Source organism: Hyaena hyaena, unplaced genomic scaffold (genome assembly GCF_003009895.1).
Source record: "Hyaena hyaena isolate Hyena2069 unplaced genomic scaffold, ASM300989v1 scaffold_276, whole genome shotgun sequence".
In the NCBI taxonomy this organism is placed as follows: domain Eukaryota; kingdom Metazoa; phylum Chordata; class Mammalia; order Carnivora; family Hyaenidae; genus Hyaena; species Hyaena hyaena.
This window is the reverse complement of record NW_024080909.1, coordinates 1,870,147-1,888,102: the sequence shown is the minus strand read 5'-3', so window position 1 is coordinate 1,888,102 and position 17,956 is coordinate 1,870,147. Positions and strand designations below refer to the sequence as shown.

At 39.2% G+C, this 17,956-nt stretch overlaps 1 protein-coding gene across 1 annotated transcript in view; it reads right to left on the bottom strand.

Moving 5' to 3' along the window:
• Positions 1-326: 326 nt before the first annotated feature.
• CDC123 (cell division cycle 123) overlaps positions 327-17,956 on the bottom strand; it is a 58,114-nt gene continuing 40,484 nt past the window's right edge. The window contains exons 8-13 of the mRNA XM_039245999.1: positions 16,088-16,163; positions 14,304-14,426; positions 13,263-13,291; positions 5,484-5,612; positions 1,663-1,800; positions 327-613 (exon numbers count right to left, since the gene is read on the bottom strand). Coding sequence (XP_039101930.1) covers positions 587-613; positions 1,663-1,800; positions 5,484-5,612; positions 13,263-13,291; positions 14,304-14,426; positions 16,088-16,163 — 522 coding nt within the window. The 3' untranslated portion in view covers positions 327-586. The remainder of the gene's footprint in view (positions 614-1,662; positions 1,801-5,483; positions 5,613-13,262; positions 13,292-14,303; positions 14,427-16,087; positions 16,164-17,956) is intronic.

Sequence of the window (17,956 nt, the reverse complement as noted above, 5' to 3'; positions counted from 1 at the left end):
CTAATTCTGTGATAGTTTTACTAATACATTTTATACTAGTTGTACTATACTGATATTTTCATGGTTCTCTGACAGCTTGAGAAGTCCGTATTATTTTAGCAATATCCAAACCAAAGATGAACCAATAGAAAAGTTTTATGAAGATTCTCTCAAAGTAGGAAAAATATTTTCTACAGTAATATAAAGTTCAATGTTTTTTTGTGAAAAAGTAATGATTAAACAAGATCCCATTTCTGTATAACAAATATAAATTCACCCACCTACCCAATAGGTATAAAAACAGCACAAGAAACATAGATAAATCTAAACAGACTGAGCCAAAAGAGTGAGGTATTTCACACAAGGTATTTTATCATCAGAACAGTATGCTTTCCTATGTTTAAGATCTATTTATTATTTATTTTTACAAGTAGCAAAGTCCCTCCATTTTTTTTCCAGCTTAATATACATGGATATAAAAAGCTATTGATTTCACACTGTCTCCCACCCTGACCCAAGTGGGGTAACAGGAAGTTGTGAGCTCAGAGTAGTCTTCTGACACCAAGGTGGTCTCCTCTTTACCTCGGACTTCACTCTGGTGTTCTAATCAGTCATCCTCTTGCTGATTTCTTTTCTGTCAAGGGAAACCAAGATACTTAAAATGGCACATTCTAGTTGGGGTATCTGTTCAGCCAAGATCATTTTTCCTGTCAGCAAGTATAATTTTCTAGACGCCTTAGCCAAAGATATGGTTGAAAATCATAATGGAAAAACATGCCTTAACTAATTCATCAGACAAGTTTATCACTTCGGCTCCTGGGCACATTATCATCAGGTATTTGAATACTTCTTTTTCTTTCCCATGCGCAAACATTCCCACACAGAAACACACAAGTACAAATACACATACTCCCCCTGAATAACCACAGTAGACATCCGGATCTCCTCTTGCCCAATAACAATATGCAGACTTCCTTCAAAATCGGAAGTATTATGGGGTGCCTAGGTGGCTCAGTTGGTTAAGCATCCGACTTTGGCTCAGGTCACGATCTCACAGTTCATGAGTCAGAACTTCACATCGGGCTGTGTGCTGACAGCTCAGAGCCTGGAGCCTGCTTTGGATTCTGTGTTTCCTTCTCTCTCTGCCACTCCCTTGCTTGTGCTCATTCTCTTAATCATTAAAAAAAATTAAAAAATCGGAAGTACTGTGAAAATTATTAAAAAAGCATAAAAATCATAAAATACATTTTCTATCATTCTAAACAAATTATCCTTCAGCCTACTTTATATATACTTCTTAAAAAAAATTTTTTTTAATGTTTTATTTATTTCTGAGAGAGAGAGAGACAGCATGACCAGGGGAGAGTCAGAGAGAGAGAAAGATACAGAATCTGAAATAGGCTCCAGGCTCTGAGCTGCCAGTACAGAGCCCGATGCGGGGCTCAAACCCATGAACGTGAAATCATGACCTGAGCCAAAGTTGGACACTTAGCTGACTGAGCCACCCAGGCGCCCCTATATTTCTTTATAAAATGACCTAACTCAGTAATTCTGCCCCTTTAATTCAGAATCACCAAATAAAATCTGGGTAGTATATGACTAAAATGAAATATTACAAAGTCCATTTGAAAATCTGAAAACAAAGGTGTACACATATGTGTACTAAGTATATATATACTTTACCAGTTTAAGAAAATCTATGAGTTTGTGAGCATCCTCCCCAGTAGACAGGTCTACAAAGTCCTTGGGAAGTCGGTAACTCAGATAGGGGCTAGGTTGAACTGTCACCTCACTGTTTGTGCAACGGAAAGCTGGAGAATCCTTTACAAAGAGAAAAAGCGAAAATCTGTGAAAAATTGTCTTTTTAAGTTTATTCTTCAAAGTGAAAAAAAATCCTAGTATAACAATTTCAACTTCATATTCTCTTCTGTACTAGGTAAGGAAGAAAGTAAGATTTTTTTTTGAGACAGAGAGTGTGAGAGTGTGTGCACAAGCAGACAAGGGGCAGAGGAAGAGAGAGAAAATCTTAAGCAGACTCCACGCCCAGCAAGAAGCCTGATTTGGGGCTTCATCTCACAACTATGACCTGAGCCAAAATCAAGAGTCAGACGCTTAACCGACGCCGACTCCCAGGTACCCAAGAAGATAAGATGCCGAATTAAAAGAAACACCAAGATTTTAAGAATACTTCCAGATGGGGGTGCCTGGGTGGCTCAGTCGGTAAGGCATCTAACTCCTGGTTTTCGCTCAGGCCATGATTTCACACTGCATGAGATTGAGCCCCGTGTTGGGCTCTGCATGGAAGGACAGAGCCTCCTTGGGATTCTCAGCTCTCTGCCCTCTCCCTCCACTCAGGTACACACTCCCTCCCAAAAATCTCAAAAATAAATAAGTAAACCTAAAAAAAAAAGAGAATACTTCCACATCACTAGAAAATAAATATATAGTGTCTGAAAACAGTGTCCTCATGGAGAGCTATGGTCGACCCCTAAATGCTACCAGCCACTGTGTCCTGCGTACGGGTTGTGGATTCCGTGGTCCTGGACTGGGCCCGGGGCCTATGGCCTGCTCTCTCCGGCCTTGAGCCGTCTCACACAGGCTGCAGCTCTGTCAGTATTACCATTTTGTGCAGGTGCACAGTTGAGAAGTACTGCCCTGGAGAATAAAGTTAACAGTGAGGGCAAGCAAGTGCTATGAATTCCTACACTTCTCTGCTTCTTTGAGTCATTTAACTTACTTATTGATCTCTCTCAGCACCTATGGAAAACTGCCGATTTGAGTTTCATATTTAACAAGTCTTCACATTCTTCAATGTACTTGCTTAGAGTCTTGCATTTAATATTTACATGTTGCCTTGTGCCAAACAAGGATTTCAGAGACAGAAGGCCTCGGGTTTGGACTTCATGGGTGGCGGATATTTAGGTGAGGGATGGACGGTGTCCAGCAGATGGAGACAGGCCGGGAACTTGAGTGGAACAGGACCGCAGAGCCCTAGAAAGCAGGCCATATCCTGTGACAGACAGACCGATCATCTGACAAATACTTGGGACATACCCACGTAGTGCTCACCTTGTCCTACGTATAGGAGACCAACTGGTAAACCAGACTGGCAGCCAGCCAATAAACGAGCCAATAAGTACAAGAGCAAGATCACTTCAGAGAGTAATTGGTGTTTGGGAACTCTGACAGGGACTGAGCATGGCCTGGAAGGCAGTGGGCACAGCCAGGGCTGACTGTGAGGCCCAGAAGGAAAGTCCGTTCTCTAGCATGGGGGAGTAAGGATGGGGAGACAGGCAGGACGGAACACCGAGGAAAACGCAGGAGCCAGTTCAGTCCCCTGTCCTCCCCCGAACTCTGGTATAATGTTGTTTAAATTAAAAAGGAAGGAAAGATTTGGATCAGAGGGTGAATTTTGTACAAACTGTTTCTATCCACTGAATGTGACCCTCATCTTTAAAAATAACCCTGTGCTGAATAATTTACATTCTCTTTCCTTCACGCTCAGATTGAATGGCCCCCAACTCTTCAGACGCCAGCGCAAAGAGAATTCTTTCACTCGTTCATTTCACAAAACTCCACTGTGCCAGACTTGTGCCAAGCCGCACAGACATGTGGAGAACACGAGGGATCCTACCCCCGTGCTCAGGAACTTAGTCTGAGGCCCGACACAGACAAGTAAAGCACAGCACGGCAAGAGCCACAACAAGGAAAATACCCGTCGGAGCCACATCCACAAGAACGAGGCCCAGGAGGGCCCAGGGCAGGGAAGCCTTTGAGAGGTAGACAAGAGACAAGACGCACACACTGAAGGCGAGGCGGAAAAGCAGGAAGAAGCCTGGGAGGAGCGCTCGTGTGACGGAAATCGAGGGGAGAAGTTAGGTGAAAACCCGGCGAGGTGACACTGCCGAGGAGCTAAGTGAGAAAAGGCGGGTGCATCGTCCACTGGCATCGTCCACTGGCATTGGCAACGATGCCCTCAGCGGGGCCCTTGCCGAGCACGGTTACCGTGGGGCGGCAGGGACGGGGGCACCCTGGCTGCGGGTGGGGGGTGCACAGCTGGGAAGCAGGAGGCAGAGGCGGCCCCGGAAGGAAGCTGGCCGTCAGATGTACAACTACCAGGCAGCTACAAAAAGCAGGTCATGTACTAGTGTGAGTGAGGCTGCCACGGTCCCACTAGTGTGAAAATGTGTGTGTAGGTGCATACAAAAGCCTGCCCGGACAAATGTTAACGAAGTGGTAAGGACGGCAATCCAATTCCGTCTGTGAAACTGAGCGTGTAAAAACAAAACTTTTTAAAAACTATACAAAAAATACACACAAGGTAACACGTATGTAGTACCATCTCATTTAAACAGTTTGTGTATCGTTTACGGATGTTATACATACCAAATATGATATACCATAATATAAACATGGTTCTCAAGGAGGTAGGATTATGGGTAATTTCAGATTTTCTTTAAAAATGAGCATGTACTGGGACGCCCTGGTGGCTCAGTCGGTTAACTGTCTGACTTGGACTCAGGTCATGATCTCATGGTTTTTGAGTTTGAGCCCCACACTGGGCTCTGAGCTGACAGTGCAGAGCCTGCATCAGGGCCTCTACCTCCCTCTCTCTGCCCCTTCCTGGCTTGTATGCTCTCTCTCTCAAAAATCAACATTAAAAGGGGGGTAGGGGGGAGCATGTATTACTCTAAGTAGAAAAAGGCAACACAAAGGTGTTGTTCAAAGAAAGTCTGGCTGTGAAGATGAGGAGACAGAGAGAAGGGCTGGCTGAAGACATGGCATTAAAAGGGGTTTGTCTTTAAGACAGAAGATGTGTCCACACAGATGGGAAAGCGCGTAGAGAAGAGAACGAGGAGCAGGAAGGAGTGAATGGCAGCACAGGTATCAACAGAAGCAGGAAGGAGCGGTGTGCTGAGCGTGAGGAACAATCAGACTGAGGACGAGGGACGCACGGACACTGGTAGGTTTGAGGACAATTACATGGAGTCAGTTCGCTCCAGGGGATTTTCTTCCCGAGAAGAAGGACATGAATCATCTGCTGAGGATGAACGGGACGATGGCCAGGGAGGTCTGAGGGGTGTGGAGAGGTGAGGGATGGCCACCGGGGGTGGAAGAAGTTGGTGAGGCAGACACCACAGCAGGGGCCCCTTGATGGGGCCATGACTGTGCCGAGACCCCGGCTCAGGCACCTGCAATTTACCTCTCTCAGGGGGCGGCAGGAGGGGTTAGGATCAGAGTCAACATATGAAATGACCCAGGGTCAAGATTCTTCCATATGGGCAGGCCCAAAGGAGCCAAGAAAAAGAAAAACAACTAGAGAAATACATAAAAGAAGATCATTATTTGTTTTTAAAACCTTAAACGAATGAATCGCAATGCACACTCTTTGTTGGTTACCTCCACGGGCGAGTATCTATTGGCAAATCTGCGTTCGTGTTCGTGCCTGAAGAACAAGCAAGCAGTTATTTATAGGAGGACAAGGTTTCCTGGTATCATCTTACCTGCTCCAGGCCTTCTCCTTCACTAAAATCACCTTTTAAGTTTCTTCCAGATATCAGTTCTTCCCAAGTAAACAGCAGTGAATCAGTTACTTCACCAAACGGATTAAAATCAATCAGCCACACCTTCCCCTGGAGTGAAGAGAGAAAACTTAGTAAGCACAGAAAAAAAAACAAACACTTCCAGTCTGTCATCTGTCTTATCCGGAAGATCATCTACACCTTATTTTACCCAATGATAATCTTAAAAATCTTTTAACTTGTTTCAGAAGACCGTTCCTCCAGGTCCCAGATGAGGAAGGGTCACTTGCTTACAGAAAGCCAGGCGCAGACAGAAGGCTCCTGCCGATGGCAGAGAAGGCCGGGAAGGCAAAGGCCGCCTATGCCAACTCCTGCCCAGAATCACGCAGGAATTCAAAGTCAAAACTCCAAGCAGGAGAAAGGACAATCTCACAGCATAGTTCTACCCAAAGGGCATGACTGGGACGCTTGCAGGGTTGTCTGTAATTCTCTCTCCCAAGGAAGCCCACCGGAGGCAGAGCAGAGTGGGCAGAGCTGAGAGCACCCTCCTTACCTTTGAGATCCTGCGGCAAAGGGGGAATTTTTTTTTTTTTAAACATATGCAAGATGCAGGAAAATGCTCTGTGTTCTTTAACCTTAATGTAGCATGGGCTTTGTCTGCATGATAGAGCTGGTGGCCCATGAATGGAAGATGAAAAAATAAAACAGATGAATCTTATTTAAAAGAAATTTCTATCTTCTGTTCTGAGTAGTGATGGGCAATCTGATAGGCTCTAGCCTCAGGGTCACACTGAGATGCACACTGAGTGAGGTGCATCTTAGCATATAAAGCAGCAGAGCACTGACAAAACAGACCTGGGGAATCTGTGAAATCCTGCCAAGAGAGATTAAAGCCACCGATGATCACAGAGATGCATGTGACATTTAGTAGATTGAGTGTTTCCTTGAAACTTTTATCTTTGCTCCTCTTGATTTTTCTCATGGAAACATTTATAAAACTGAACTGTTTTGTTGCTGGTAATTAATTTTTTCTGTAAATATGTAATCCCATCTTGATCAGATGTACATGCACAAAATTACATACACCTCAGGAACTGGCCTGCCGAGCCGGGACTGTTAGTATCTAGTACTGTTTGTCATCCGAACATCCGGGCTACAGGATAATTTTTAAGGAAGATGAAACATCTAATTAAGACTACCTTCAAACATCAGAAATGTCTAGTAAGTAGCCAAGAACCATTACAGAAGTTTGGACCACACACCTTTTGGTAAGTTTCCTACTATATACAAACCCAAGGAGAAAGCCTGTAACTCTTTCTTGCCTCTTGTTTCCTCATAGAGATTCTACGACCACTTGTACGTTGTTTGACTCCATGAAATGTCAGCCATTAATCATCTTCTTGTGTGATGTTAGCTTTTGCCTTGGGGTGATTACTAAGATGTCTTTAACAAACTGGATGTTATTTTAACAAAATGGGTATTTTCTAACCTCCAAAATCTTTCTACTTGGATTTTTATAATCAGTAAAATTACCTCATTATTAAACGGGGTGGGGAAGACCCTACCGTACTTGTTAGTATAGGAATATTAAGCTCTGTAAACTAAAACTATGCCGTACTATAAAAAACAAGCAAAACAAATAAAAAACGAAAACACATCACCACTGTTAGGACTGACAGCGGGCAGGTGTGTTCTGTAGCTCAGAAGGCATCTTGCATTTTAAAGGAAAATGAAAGCAGCTGTAATAAGGCACGAAGCAAACCATCGAGATGAGGATTTTACAGCTGTACCATGTTTTTTATGTGACAGCTCAGGCACAAGACATCCTGAAAAATTCTGTTTTTAGGCAATCCATCAGATAAGAGTGATCACGCTCATCTTCCTGATATCCAACAACTAACCACCCCCTCACCCACCCAAATAAATCTCTATGCACCAAACACTGCTAGGCACTGGAGCACAGAGATTGAGAACACAGAATCTATTTCTTCAAAGAGCTCAGGCCAGGGCACACATGTGTGCGTGCACACGTGTACAGGAATGTTCACAGGGGTTTGTGTAACACTACAAATAATCTATGTATTCACTGACAGCAAAATGGCTAAACAAGGGGCGCCTGGGTGGCTTAGTCGGTTAAGCGTCCGACTTTCGCTTAGGTCATGATCTCGCGGTTCGTGGGTTCGAGCCCCACGTCGGGCTCTGTGCTGACTGCCAGCTCAGAGCCTGGAGCCTGTTTCAGTCTGTGACTCCCTCTCTCTCTGACCCTCCCCTGCTCACGCTGTCTCTCTCTCTCCTAGAAATAAATAAAAAATATTTAAAAAAAAAAAAAAGAAAGAAATACGGGGAGGATATATAAGAAACTAATAAAAGTGAACCTGCAGGACCACAGAGGAACAGGGGGAAGAGTGAGATTTTCTAATATATTTTCACACTGATTTAATTTTTGAGCAATGCAAATGTGCTATCAACCAAAAAGTTTAAAACTCAGAAGGTTTTACAGAGCAGTGTTTGCCAGCGGCTAGGGTACAGGGTGGGTCATGAGGAAATGTGGGGCAGTGAAGGAGTTCTACATGTTCACTGTAGCAGGGATTAACAACTGGATGTATTTGTCAAAACTAATAGAACTACACCCTAAAAAGGATGAATTTTACTCTATGCAAATTACTTCTATAAAACTCTAATTTTAAAAATGAAGTAGTTTCATTAAAGGACTGAAAATATAAAAGAAATCAAAACCCAAAGACAACAAGATACTATGAAAAAAAAAATACAAAGAACTGAAGTTACCAAATGGAACCTACAGAAATGACAAAATGTAGCTAATATAATTTACACTTAGTGAAAGGTTAAGTGTATCTAGTCGGACACAGCTAAGAGAGAACTAGTAAACCAGAAGATGTATCAGAAAATTACACAACAGAGTACAGAAAAAAGGTGGAGAAAAAGAAGTTGCCACATATGAGGATAAAATGAGATGCACTAACACTCCCTCTAAACAGATTTCCAAAGGACAGAACACAGAATGAAAGAGGTAACATTTGAAAAGATAGCTGAGGGACACCTGGGTGGCTCAGTTGGTTAAACATCCAACTCCTGATTTCGGCTTAGGTCATGATCTCATGATTCATGAGTTTAAGCCCCATGTGGGGCTCTGTGCTACCAAAACCTGCTTGGGATTCTCGGTCTCCTCTCTGCCCCTCCCCTGCTCTCTCTCTCAAAAATAAAGAAACTTAAAAAAAAAAAAGATAGATGAGAATTTCTCACAACTGACAAAGGAAATGAATTCTTAGACTTAGGAAGTATTCAAAAAAGACAAAAGAAAAGGAAAAAAGACGCCAACAACAATGGAGCAATGTCTTCAACATGCTCCGGCAAAAGAAATTGTCAACCAAAACTTCTATACCCAGCTAAGCCTGCCATTCATGCTTAAAAACTAAAAAACTCTTCCAGCCAGTGGCTGAGCGAATTTCAACTAAAGAATATCCTACCAAAGAGAAAATGGGTCCAAAAAGCAGTGGTAAGAGACACTGGTAAGCAAAGCAAATGAAGGGCAACAGTCATGACTAATTTAGGGGTATTAAGTACAAAGTGGAACTAAAAATCAGAAATCATATGTAAAATGCAAGTAGGTGCTGGGAATTACCAGGGCCTTATATCATGAGGGCAACAGGAAGTGAGATTAACTTTTGAGTTTCTTAAATATCTTTATTAAGATGTGACAGTAACTACCAAAATAAATAAAAACCAAAACTTCAATGTTTACAGGAAAAAAGGTAGAGTGGAAAGAATAAACAAAAACCAGTACTATAAATGAAAGGAGAACAAAAACACAGAAAAGCAAATTGAAAACTCAACATGGTATAAAACATTCAGATAGCAAACATAATATATGCCAACTATACTCCCCTGTTTAAGCCAGAAATTGTCAGTGATTAAAAAAAAACAAAACCCAGCAATGTGCCACTTATAAGATACATGCACACACTTAATACCTAACAGCTAAAACTAAAAGGAATGAAAAAAAGGTAAATTCTAAGACCAAAAAATAACTATAGTAATACCAGACAAACATACTTTAATGTGAAAACCACAAAAGCATTCTTAAGGACAGGGAAGGTCACCGCCTAACGATGAGAATTCGCTGGGAAACAAGACCATATAAACTGGCATTTGTCTAAGAACATAACCTCAAAGTATGTAACACAAAAACAGAATTAGAATGCAGGAGATTTTAAGATACCCTGTTTAGTAACTGATAAATTAAGCAGACCAAAAATTAGGGAAGATACAGATATTTTTTTCATGGTTTTGAAAGTTAAAAAAATTTTAGATGGAAAAATTTAAATACATACAAATTAGACAAAATAGTATAAAGAAACCGATAAAGCTACCACTTAGTTTCAACAATTATCTTGATGAACCGCATGGCCAGTCTTGTTACATCTCTATCCCATCCAGTCCCCCCACATTTATATTATTTTGAAGGTCTCCTCAGACATCATTCCGTCCATAAGACATAGTAGATTTTCACATTACTACCAAGCTTAATCGAACTAGCATCTACAGAATACTTCATACATTAGTTGTAATTTTTCAATCACACATAGAATAGTCACCAAAAAGGCGATCAAGTTGCAAAGCCAATCACAATAATAACAAAGACTCAAGGTCAGACAAATTCAGTCTGTAAAGCAATGAAATTAATAACAAAACAACAGCCATCACTACAAGAATACGGAAGGAGACTGGAGTAATTTTTCAAGTTTCTGAAGCAGTTTTTCTAAATTCTAGTTATGCGTTGTCATCACTTAAAGAGCTTCTTAAAATACACTATTCCAAAGCCTCATCCCGGACCTACTGAGTGTACAGGCCACCTCTGACATGTATGATGGTTGGAATCTAACAACACTGAGTCAACTTGCCCAGCTGCAGTGAGAAAGTACACACATCAAAGTGCTGCCACGCTCCAACACACTTCAGTCCATTGCATAGGAAACACCACCAGAGAGTTAGTATTCTACAACTGTCATTAAATCATGTATTCAAAAAAGTTCCTAACAGTGATACGTGTGCCACTGAGTAAATGCAAATGCGTTTTACATCATGGTTGAAATCTCTTCTCAGAAACTGTCAGGATGTTTACACTAGCATGCTTCTCACTTGAAAAACATGCAACCACTTTCAGTTCTGTTAGATCGTAGCAGTAATTATTTCTGTACATGTCCAACTTCAATTAAGGTGTTTATATAACTCTTTCACCAAATTACACATTTGCACCATCCTTCCACCATTACTGAATCAAAGCAGATCTTGACTTTTGCCAGGGAAATATGGAGACCTGGGAAAATTCCAAATTTTTAAATGCCATTAGAAGAACTGCATCAAAATTTAATTGCTTCAGTTTTAATATCTGTAAAATGAGAACGAGTAATACATAACTCATAGGGTTATATGGATAACCTGAATTAAATGCAAATAAAGTTCTTCTGAGCTGCACAAGAGAGTAACAGACTAGGTCTACGCACTAACTGATTTGATCCTGCATGCCACCAGGCCAATTCCCTGGAATGTTTAAGGCTTGAAGATAAGCTCCTTGTAGGACAGGACATCATCCTGCTGGAAGCTTCTTGTTAGAATCATAGCATCTGACAGTCCAGGCTCCCTATAAATGTTGGCTGCGTGAGTGATCGATGTGATCAGTGTGTACCTATCCATTAGAAGCAGAGCCAGGACTTCAGCCTGGGCTCCTGTTTGTCAGCTCCAATTTCTGTCCATTCCATCACACCAGCCTCCTACCCTTTCTCTAAGGTTTCTTTTCACTAAATAGAAAGTGTGAGTAACATCCCTCTTCCTTATCAAGTCTCAATTTGTAACTCCTCTTTCTAACTCTTAATATGTATCATCACTCTTGACGACAGGTAAAAACAGAATAAGTGATGTCTTTTGGCTAAACAGAAGCAAGTCAACATTTAACAGTTATTTTGAGACATGACCATATGGGCCATATCCTTGTGTCCAAAAATGATTCTAATGTATCGCCAGCATCACGACAGTGAAGCTGATAGGAGCTTAGAGAGGAAGTGAGAAATAGGTGGATAACATTTGGAAAACGAATGGTCACATATTCGGAAAACACACCTGCTGTCTTTTCAACAGCTTAGTAAATAAGCTCTAATCACAGAATGTTTAGTGACCCAATTTTCTTTGAAAAGATTGCATGTCTTGGGAATGAAATCTCTGCTGTGAAATTTATGAAGTCAGGTTTTTGTTTTCTTTTTCATTACACAAGCTTCCATCACTTGGAAGATTTAAAGAATACACTAATCCTCATCTTCAGTCTAAAGATATAAGTGATTCCAATCATGCTAAGGGTATTTTAGTTGACTAAAAATAATTATCTAAATGTCAAATGAAAACTTCCTGGCCACATTTAAGTGCACAAACTGAACTTTTTAAGCAGGACTATACCACTGACAAAAGTGGAGAGCAGGATATAAGGCAGTCATTTAGCCATCTACTAAATTAATAATCCTTAAACTTGTAAGACATCCAGATGGCCTACAGACACATGAAAAAATGCTCACCATCACTCATCATCAGGGAAATACATATGAAAACCACAATGAGATACCACCTCACACCAGTCAGAATGGCTAACATTAACAACTCAGGCAACAACAGATGTTGGTGAGGATGCAGAGAAAGAGGAGCCCTTTTGCATGGCTGGTGGGAGTGCAAACTAGTTCAGCTACTCTGGAAAACAGTCTGGAGGTTGCTCAAAGAATTAAAAATAGAACTACCCTACAACCCAGCAATTGCACTACTAGGTATTTATACAAGGGATACAGGTATGCTGTTTCGAAGGGACACATGCACCCCAATATGAACTATGAACAATAGCCAAGTATGGAAAGAGCCCAAATGTCCATCGATGGATGAATGGATAAAGAAGATGTGGTGTGTATATACAATGGAGCATTACTCAGCTATCAAAAAGAATGAAATCTTGCCATTTGCAACTGTGTGGATGGAACTAGAGGGTATTATGCTAAGCAAAATTAGTCAGAGAAAGATAAATATCATATGACTTCATTCATATGAGGACTTTAAGACACAAAACAGATGAAAATAAAGGAAGGGAAGCAAAAGTAATATAAAAACAGTGAGAGGGACAAAACATAAAAGACTCTTGGGGGAGGGGGGATGGGCATGGAGGAGGGCACTTTGGGGATGAGCACTGAGTGTTATGTGGAAAATAATTTGACAATAAACTATTTGTAAAAAAAAACAAAAAACAAAAATATATATATATATAAAACTCAAAAAAAAAAACATAAAAGACTCTTAAATATAGAGAATAAAGCGAGGGTTCTGGAGGGGTTGTGGGAGGCAGGATGGGGTAAATGGGTGAGGGGCTTAAGGAATCTACTCCTGAAATCATTGTTGTACCATGTGCTAACTAATTTGGATGTAAATTATAAAAACTAAATAAATTATAGAAAGTTAAAAAAAAAAAAAAAAAGAATGAAACCCTGCCATTAAAAAAAAATCCCTAAACTTGTGACACAAAACTACTGAAGATACTGTGTCTCCTGATGCTAAGTATGTGTTAAAGGAGATTCTTGAGGACTGTGAAATTCAAACACCTTAAGCTAGTTAGAGAAAATATTTTTTGAGTAATGGGCCCTTTACATACATAATGGCTAGGTACTCTGTAGGACCAGCCCTGATTTTAAAGCATGTCATACAGATGTTACTTACCCTACTGTCTCTATATACGTCGAACACAACTGTGAAGGAGAAAAAACTCAAAGTTAACAATGAACTAACAGTTTCATTATCTGAGTCTCCTTTTGAAAATTAAAATGCATATTATTATGTTACACAATTAGCAGAATATAATTACATTGAGAACTTCATGCTTCTTAGTATCAAAACTTTCAAACATGATAAAGTGGCCTACAGTGTTTTATTTATATAATTTTGTTTTCCTTTTGTCTACCCTCAGCCATAATCCTTTATACAGCTGATCATTAAACAATGCGGAGGCTAGGGGTATGGACTTCCCTCAAACTTAACTACTAACAGACTATTGGTGACCCAAATCCTTAACAATAACAAACAGTGGAATAACATATTTCATATATGTATATTAAATACTATATTCTTATAAACCAAACACATCATCTCATCAAATTCACCATTATAAACAACTTATACGTACTAGTGAAAAAACATCAATCACTTAACTCATTTTATGAGGAATGATGTCAATACAACAGGAAAGCAAAAAATCGAGCTATGGTTATACCATGATGAATCTTTTTTATAATCATCTGCCACAGAACCCAGGCTTGGCAAGCAAAAAAATACAAATCAGAGCAGATGCAATTTTAAGATCCATGAAAATTCTCATACACAGTACACTTTCTTAAAAAACAAGTCACAAATGTTTACTTTCTAACTGGTGCTATCTGATAATTCAAATAAAAAAATCTAGAAAGGTAGATCAGTCAATTAACTAAGTCTGAATAAAAGAAGCATTTCATTCTCTGTACACAGCTCTTTAAAGTAAATAAAATATCTACAGAGAGATAGAGAGATAACTACCTCGGTATTAAAAAGTGACTTTGATTAAATAAGGTAAAAATTAACATTCAGACCATCAGTAATACCAAAGAGTAATAAAGCGAAATGCTGAAAATATAGTGTTTCGAATCCAATTTTAAAATATGCGCCACTGTGAAATAAAGTTCAGTAACATCATGTACTTCATTTCTCTGGGTCGATAAAAATACTCACAGTCTTCATCTAAGAATTTGTACTGTATGTGCTTCTTGAAAAAGTCTTGTATGCATCTGCAAATCTCTTCCTTTTGTTTAGAAATATGATCATAGTACTGTGTATAGTCCCTTTGAGAAATACCTGACAAGAAAAATATTTTAAATCCATTATCATATAACAATCTTTTCAAAAACACCAAATTGTGATTTAAGCCTCTTTTTGAGAGAACCATTAAAGTAGACCAGATAATGAAGAATGCATGAGACATGATTCAGCATTTTATATAAATCTAAAACTTAACAGTTGTAAAAACTTACTCATTCAATGAGTTGTATCATAAGTTGCATATCATGCATTCTTACTTTAGAAATAGCGGTTATTTTTATTTAATACAATGGAAAGAACTCAGTCATATATACGTTCATCATGTAGAAAATGAAAGGAACGCTTTTAAACCTTTGCTTCTTTGATTTTTTTCTACCAAACTTTCTACAAATTGGTATTCTTTTCCACTTTCCTTTGGGAAACTTAAAATATTCCATAGGTCTTCCATATTCATATTGTATTTCATAGCAACAGGCTATTTTTCCTGCTTATACATGCTACCTTGCCGTCACATGCCTGATGTTTCAAGCCATGGAAAAGTCAACATTCCTTTCTTCAGAGTTACTTGCTGATTCTATTCCAAATACACTAAAGGGATTATTGTAAAAACTCTCTCAGTTTGCTCTAGGCCAAGGAAAAAGTTTTCTGCTCTGAAAGAAGGGTTTCCACCCAATTTCTTAATCACATGCCAATATGACTCCCTTCTTTAGCTGGACTTATACTGCAGTTTTTCCAAGAATACCTAACAATATGATAAATTCAGACACTCCAAGTTACTTTCAGGTAAATTAAAAGATATCAATATCACATTCACTAAGACTGTTGCTTTGATTCTATTCAAATCACACTTTTTTTTGGGTGAAGGTAAGTTTTACTTCACGGAAAACATGCAAAGACCAAAAAAATAAAAGAGATTTTCTTCACTATTTACCTTGAATACATCACAGCAAACAAAATAATAATCTGAGAGGAAGAAAATGGGTGTTTTTTTAAGTAATGCACTTACTTGTCCACATATTTCCTCTGGCTGGAATAATAAACACTGCTCCAATAATAGAAATAAAGATCCCAAAACTTGGCTTTTTATGATGCTTAAAATAAGCAGTGTGTCACTAGTAATACTTAGGAAAATCCCAAAGAGAAAGCAGGTAATAGGATACATATTCACATACCCTAAATTGGGGATGGTCAAGACCATCACTTCCATCTCCAGAATCCAGACAGACATGATTAATGGACAAGATTCTTTTCTGTAGAAACTGAATATGGCCTCAGGATCATTGTCAATATAGAATTCCAAATTGGAGTACAAACTGATTAGAGGTATCAGAAATATAAACTGATTATTACCCTGTCCTAGTTACTAGAAATTCACTTCCATCAAAAGCTTGTCTTTTTGGGGCTCCTGGCTGGCTCAGAGGAGCATGTGATTCTGGATACTGGGGTCATGAGTTCGAGCCCCACTTTGGGTGGAGAGATTACTAAAAATAAACGAACTTTAGGGATGCCTGGCTGGCTCAGTTGGTAGAACATGCAACTCTTGATCTTGGGGTCATGAGTTCAAGCCCCATGTGTGGTGCAATTTACTTAAAATAAAATTTAAAAAAAAATTAAAATAAGTAAACTTTAAAAAAAAAAAAAGGCTTGTCTTCTTTTAATGGGTAAAAAAAAAAAAAAAAAAAAAAAACACAACTCACCAATAAGCTTGTTTTCCTTGACAAAACATCGGAACTCAGCCCCAGGAATTAATTCACACCATTTTCGAAGAACAAGCTGTAGACAAAGAAAAAAATGTAACACAACTAGGTAACAAGGGAATGTTTACTGGTCTAACAAACAATTTTATATCAAGAGTATACCTTAACAATTGCCATTATCAAATAGTTTGGGGGGGAAATAGGCATCATTTCACTCATATGTGGATTTTAAGAAATAAAACAGATAAACATAGAGGAAGGGGGAAAAAAAGAGAGAGAGAAGGGGAAGCAAACCATACCAGACTCAACTACAGAGAACAGCTGAGGGTTGCTAGAGAATAAATGAGTGAGGTGTGGAGGATGGACTAAATGGGGCACCTGCTGGGATGAGCACTGGGTGTTGTATGTAAGTGATGAATCACTGGATTCTACTCCTGAAACCAGTACTACACTATATGTTAACTAATTAGAACTTAAATAAAAATTTAAAAAATACTAAAGTAACTGTAAGACTTGCATTTAGAAGACAGACCTCTGAATAGCATGTGGTAACACTTTTTCCTATGTATCTTTCCATGTATCATAAAATTGTAATGTTTACTTAACACACTGCTCAAATTTTTTAAAAAGGCATCATAAAGCATTCTTATCATGAGATCTATTAATTTAGTAAGCAGGGGAAACACAATTAAAATTCTTTATGACAAAATGCATCTTTGTCACTTACTCATTACTTTGAGAGCTGTGACATAACGTATATATCCAAGGATGATGGAGTCGAACCCTATCATCATCGTGTATAGATACCCTGTAATTCCTATGTTCTTCACCCCTTTAAGTATATCAAAAAATAAAACAATTTCAGAGTTATCTACCTTAGCACCACTGTGTAGTATGCTGATAAAATTATTATGATTTATCATTAAAAATCCCTATAACCCTCCCATGATTTTCCCACTACTTTAAAGTAAAACAATTCTACCACCGGCACAAGTCATAAATGGGTTCTACTACCTTAATTATTTAACATGTATAAATTCTCATATGCTATTGAACTGATACAATTTTATAAATAGTATAGTTGACAAATGTGTGCTCCTCAGTCTTTTTGTAAAATGGAAGAAAATGACTAGTCTTATTCTTGTGAAGTAGTAATTCTAGTAAGTGGCCAGTGTCTCCAGCCTCCTTTTTCCTGGCACACGCCTGGCTTATACCTCTCTGCCCTTTAGGACCTAAGAGATGGAACCTGAATTACTCTGAGCCTCATTCCTGGGATTCCCTCCAGTGTGCCCAGTATTCTCCCTTTCCATATCCTGTGCTCCCAGTTTCTGGTACCTAACATTCCACAGGAAGACCAGACAGACCAAGCTGTACCATGATAATCTGATATCAGTCTCTCCTTCCTCCTCACCAGCAACTTCCTTAAGGGCAAGGAACTGGGTCTTACTCATCTTTGGTCCCACTGCAAGTGTAGTAACTAGCAGGTACTTAAGGAATGTTACAAAGTAAAACAGCAAATATATAAGATAAACAGCCACTAAAAATCTTGATATAAAAAAATAGCTACTGAACTGGAAAAATGCTCAAAGTGAAAAAATGATATGCAAAATATTTAATGAAGAGAGCATATAAATACATGCATACACATATCTCAAGAAAGGGAAGTTAAATGCCAAAATGCTAACACTGAATCATATTTTCTTACACTTGAAAATTTTTGACAGTAAATTGCTTCTCTTAAAAAAAAAAACAAAAAACCTACATTGGGGCGCCTGGGTGGCTTAGTCGGTTAAGTGTCCGACTTTCGCTTAGGTCATGATCTCGCAGTTCGTGGGTTCGAGCCCCGCGTCGGGCTCTGTGCTGACAGCC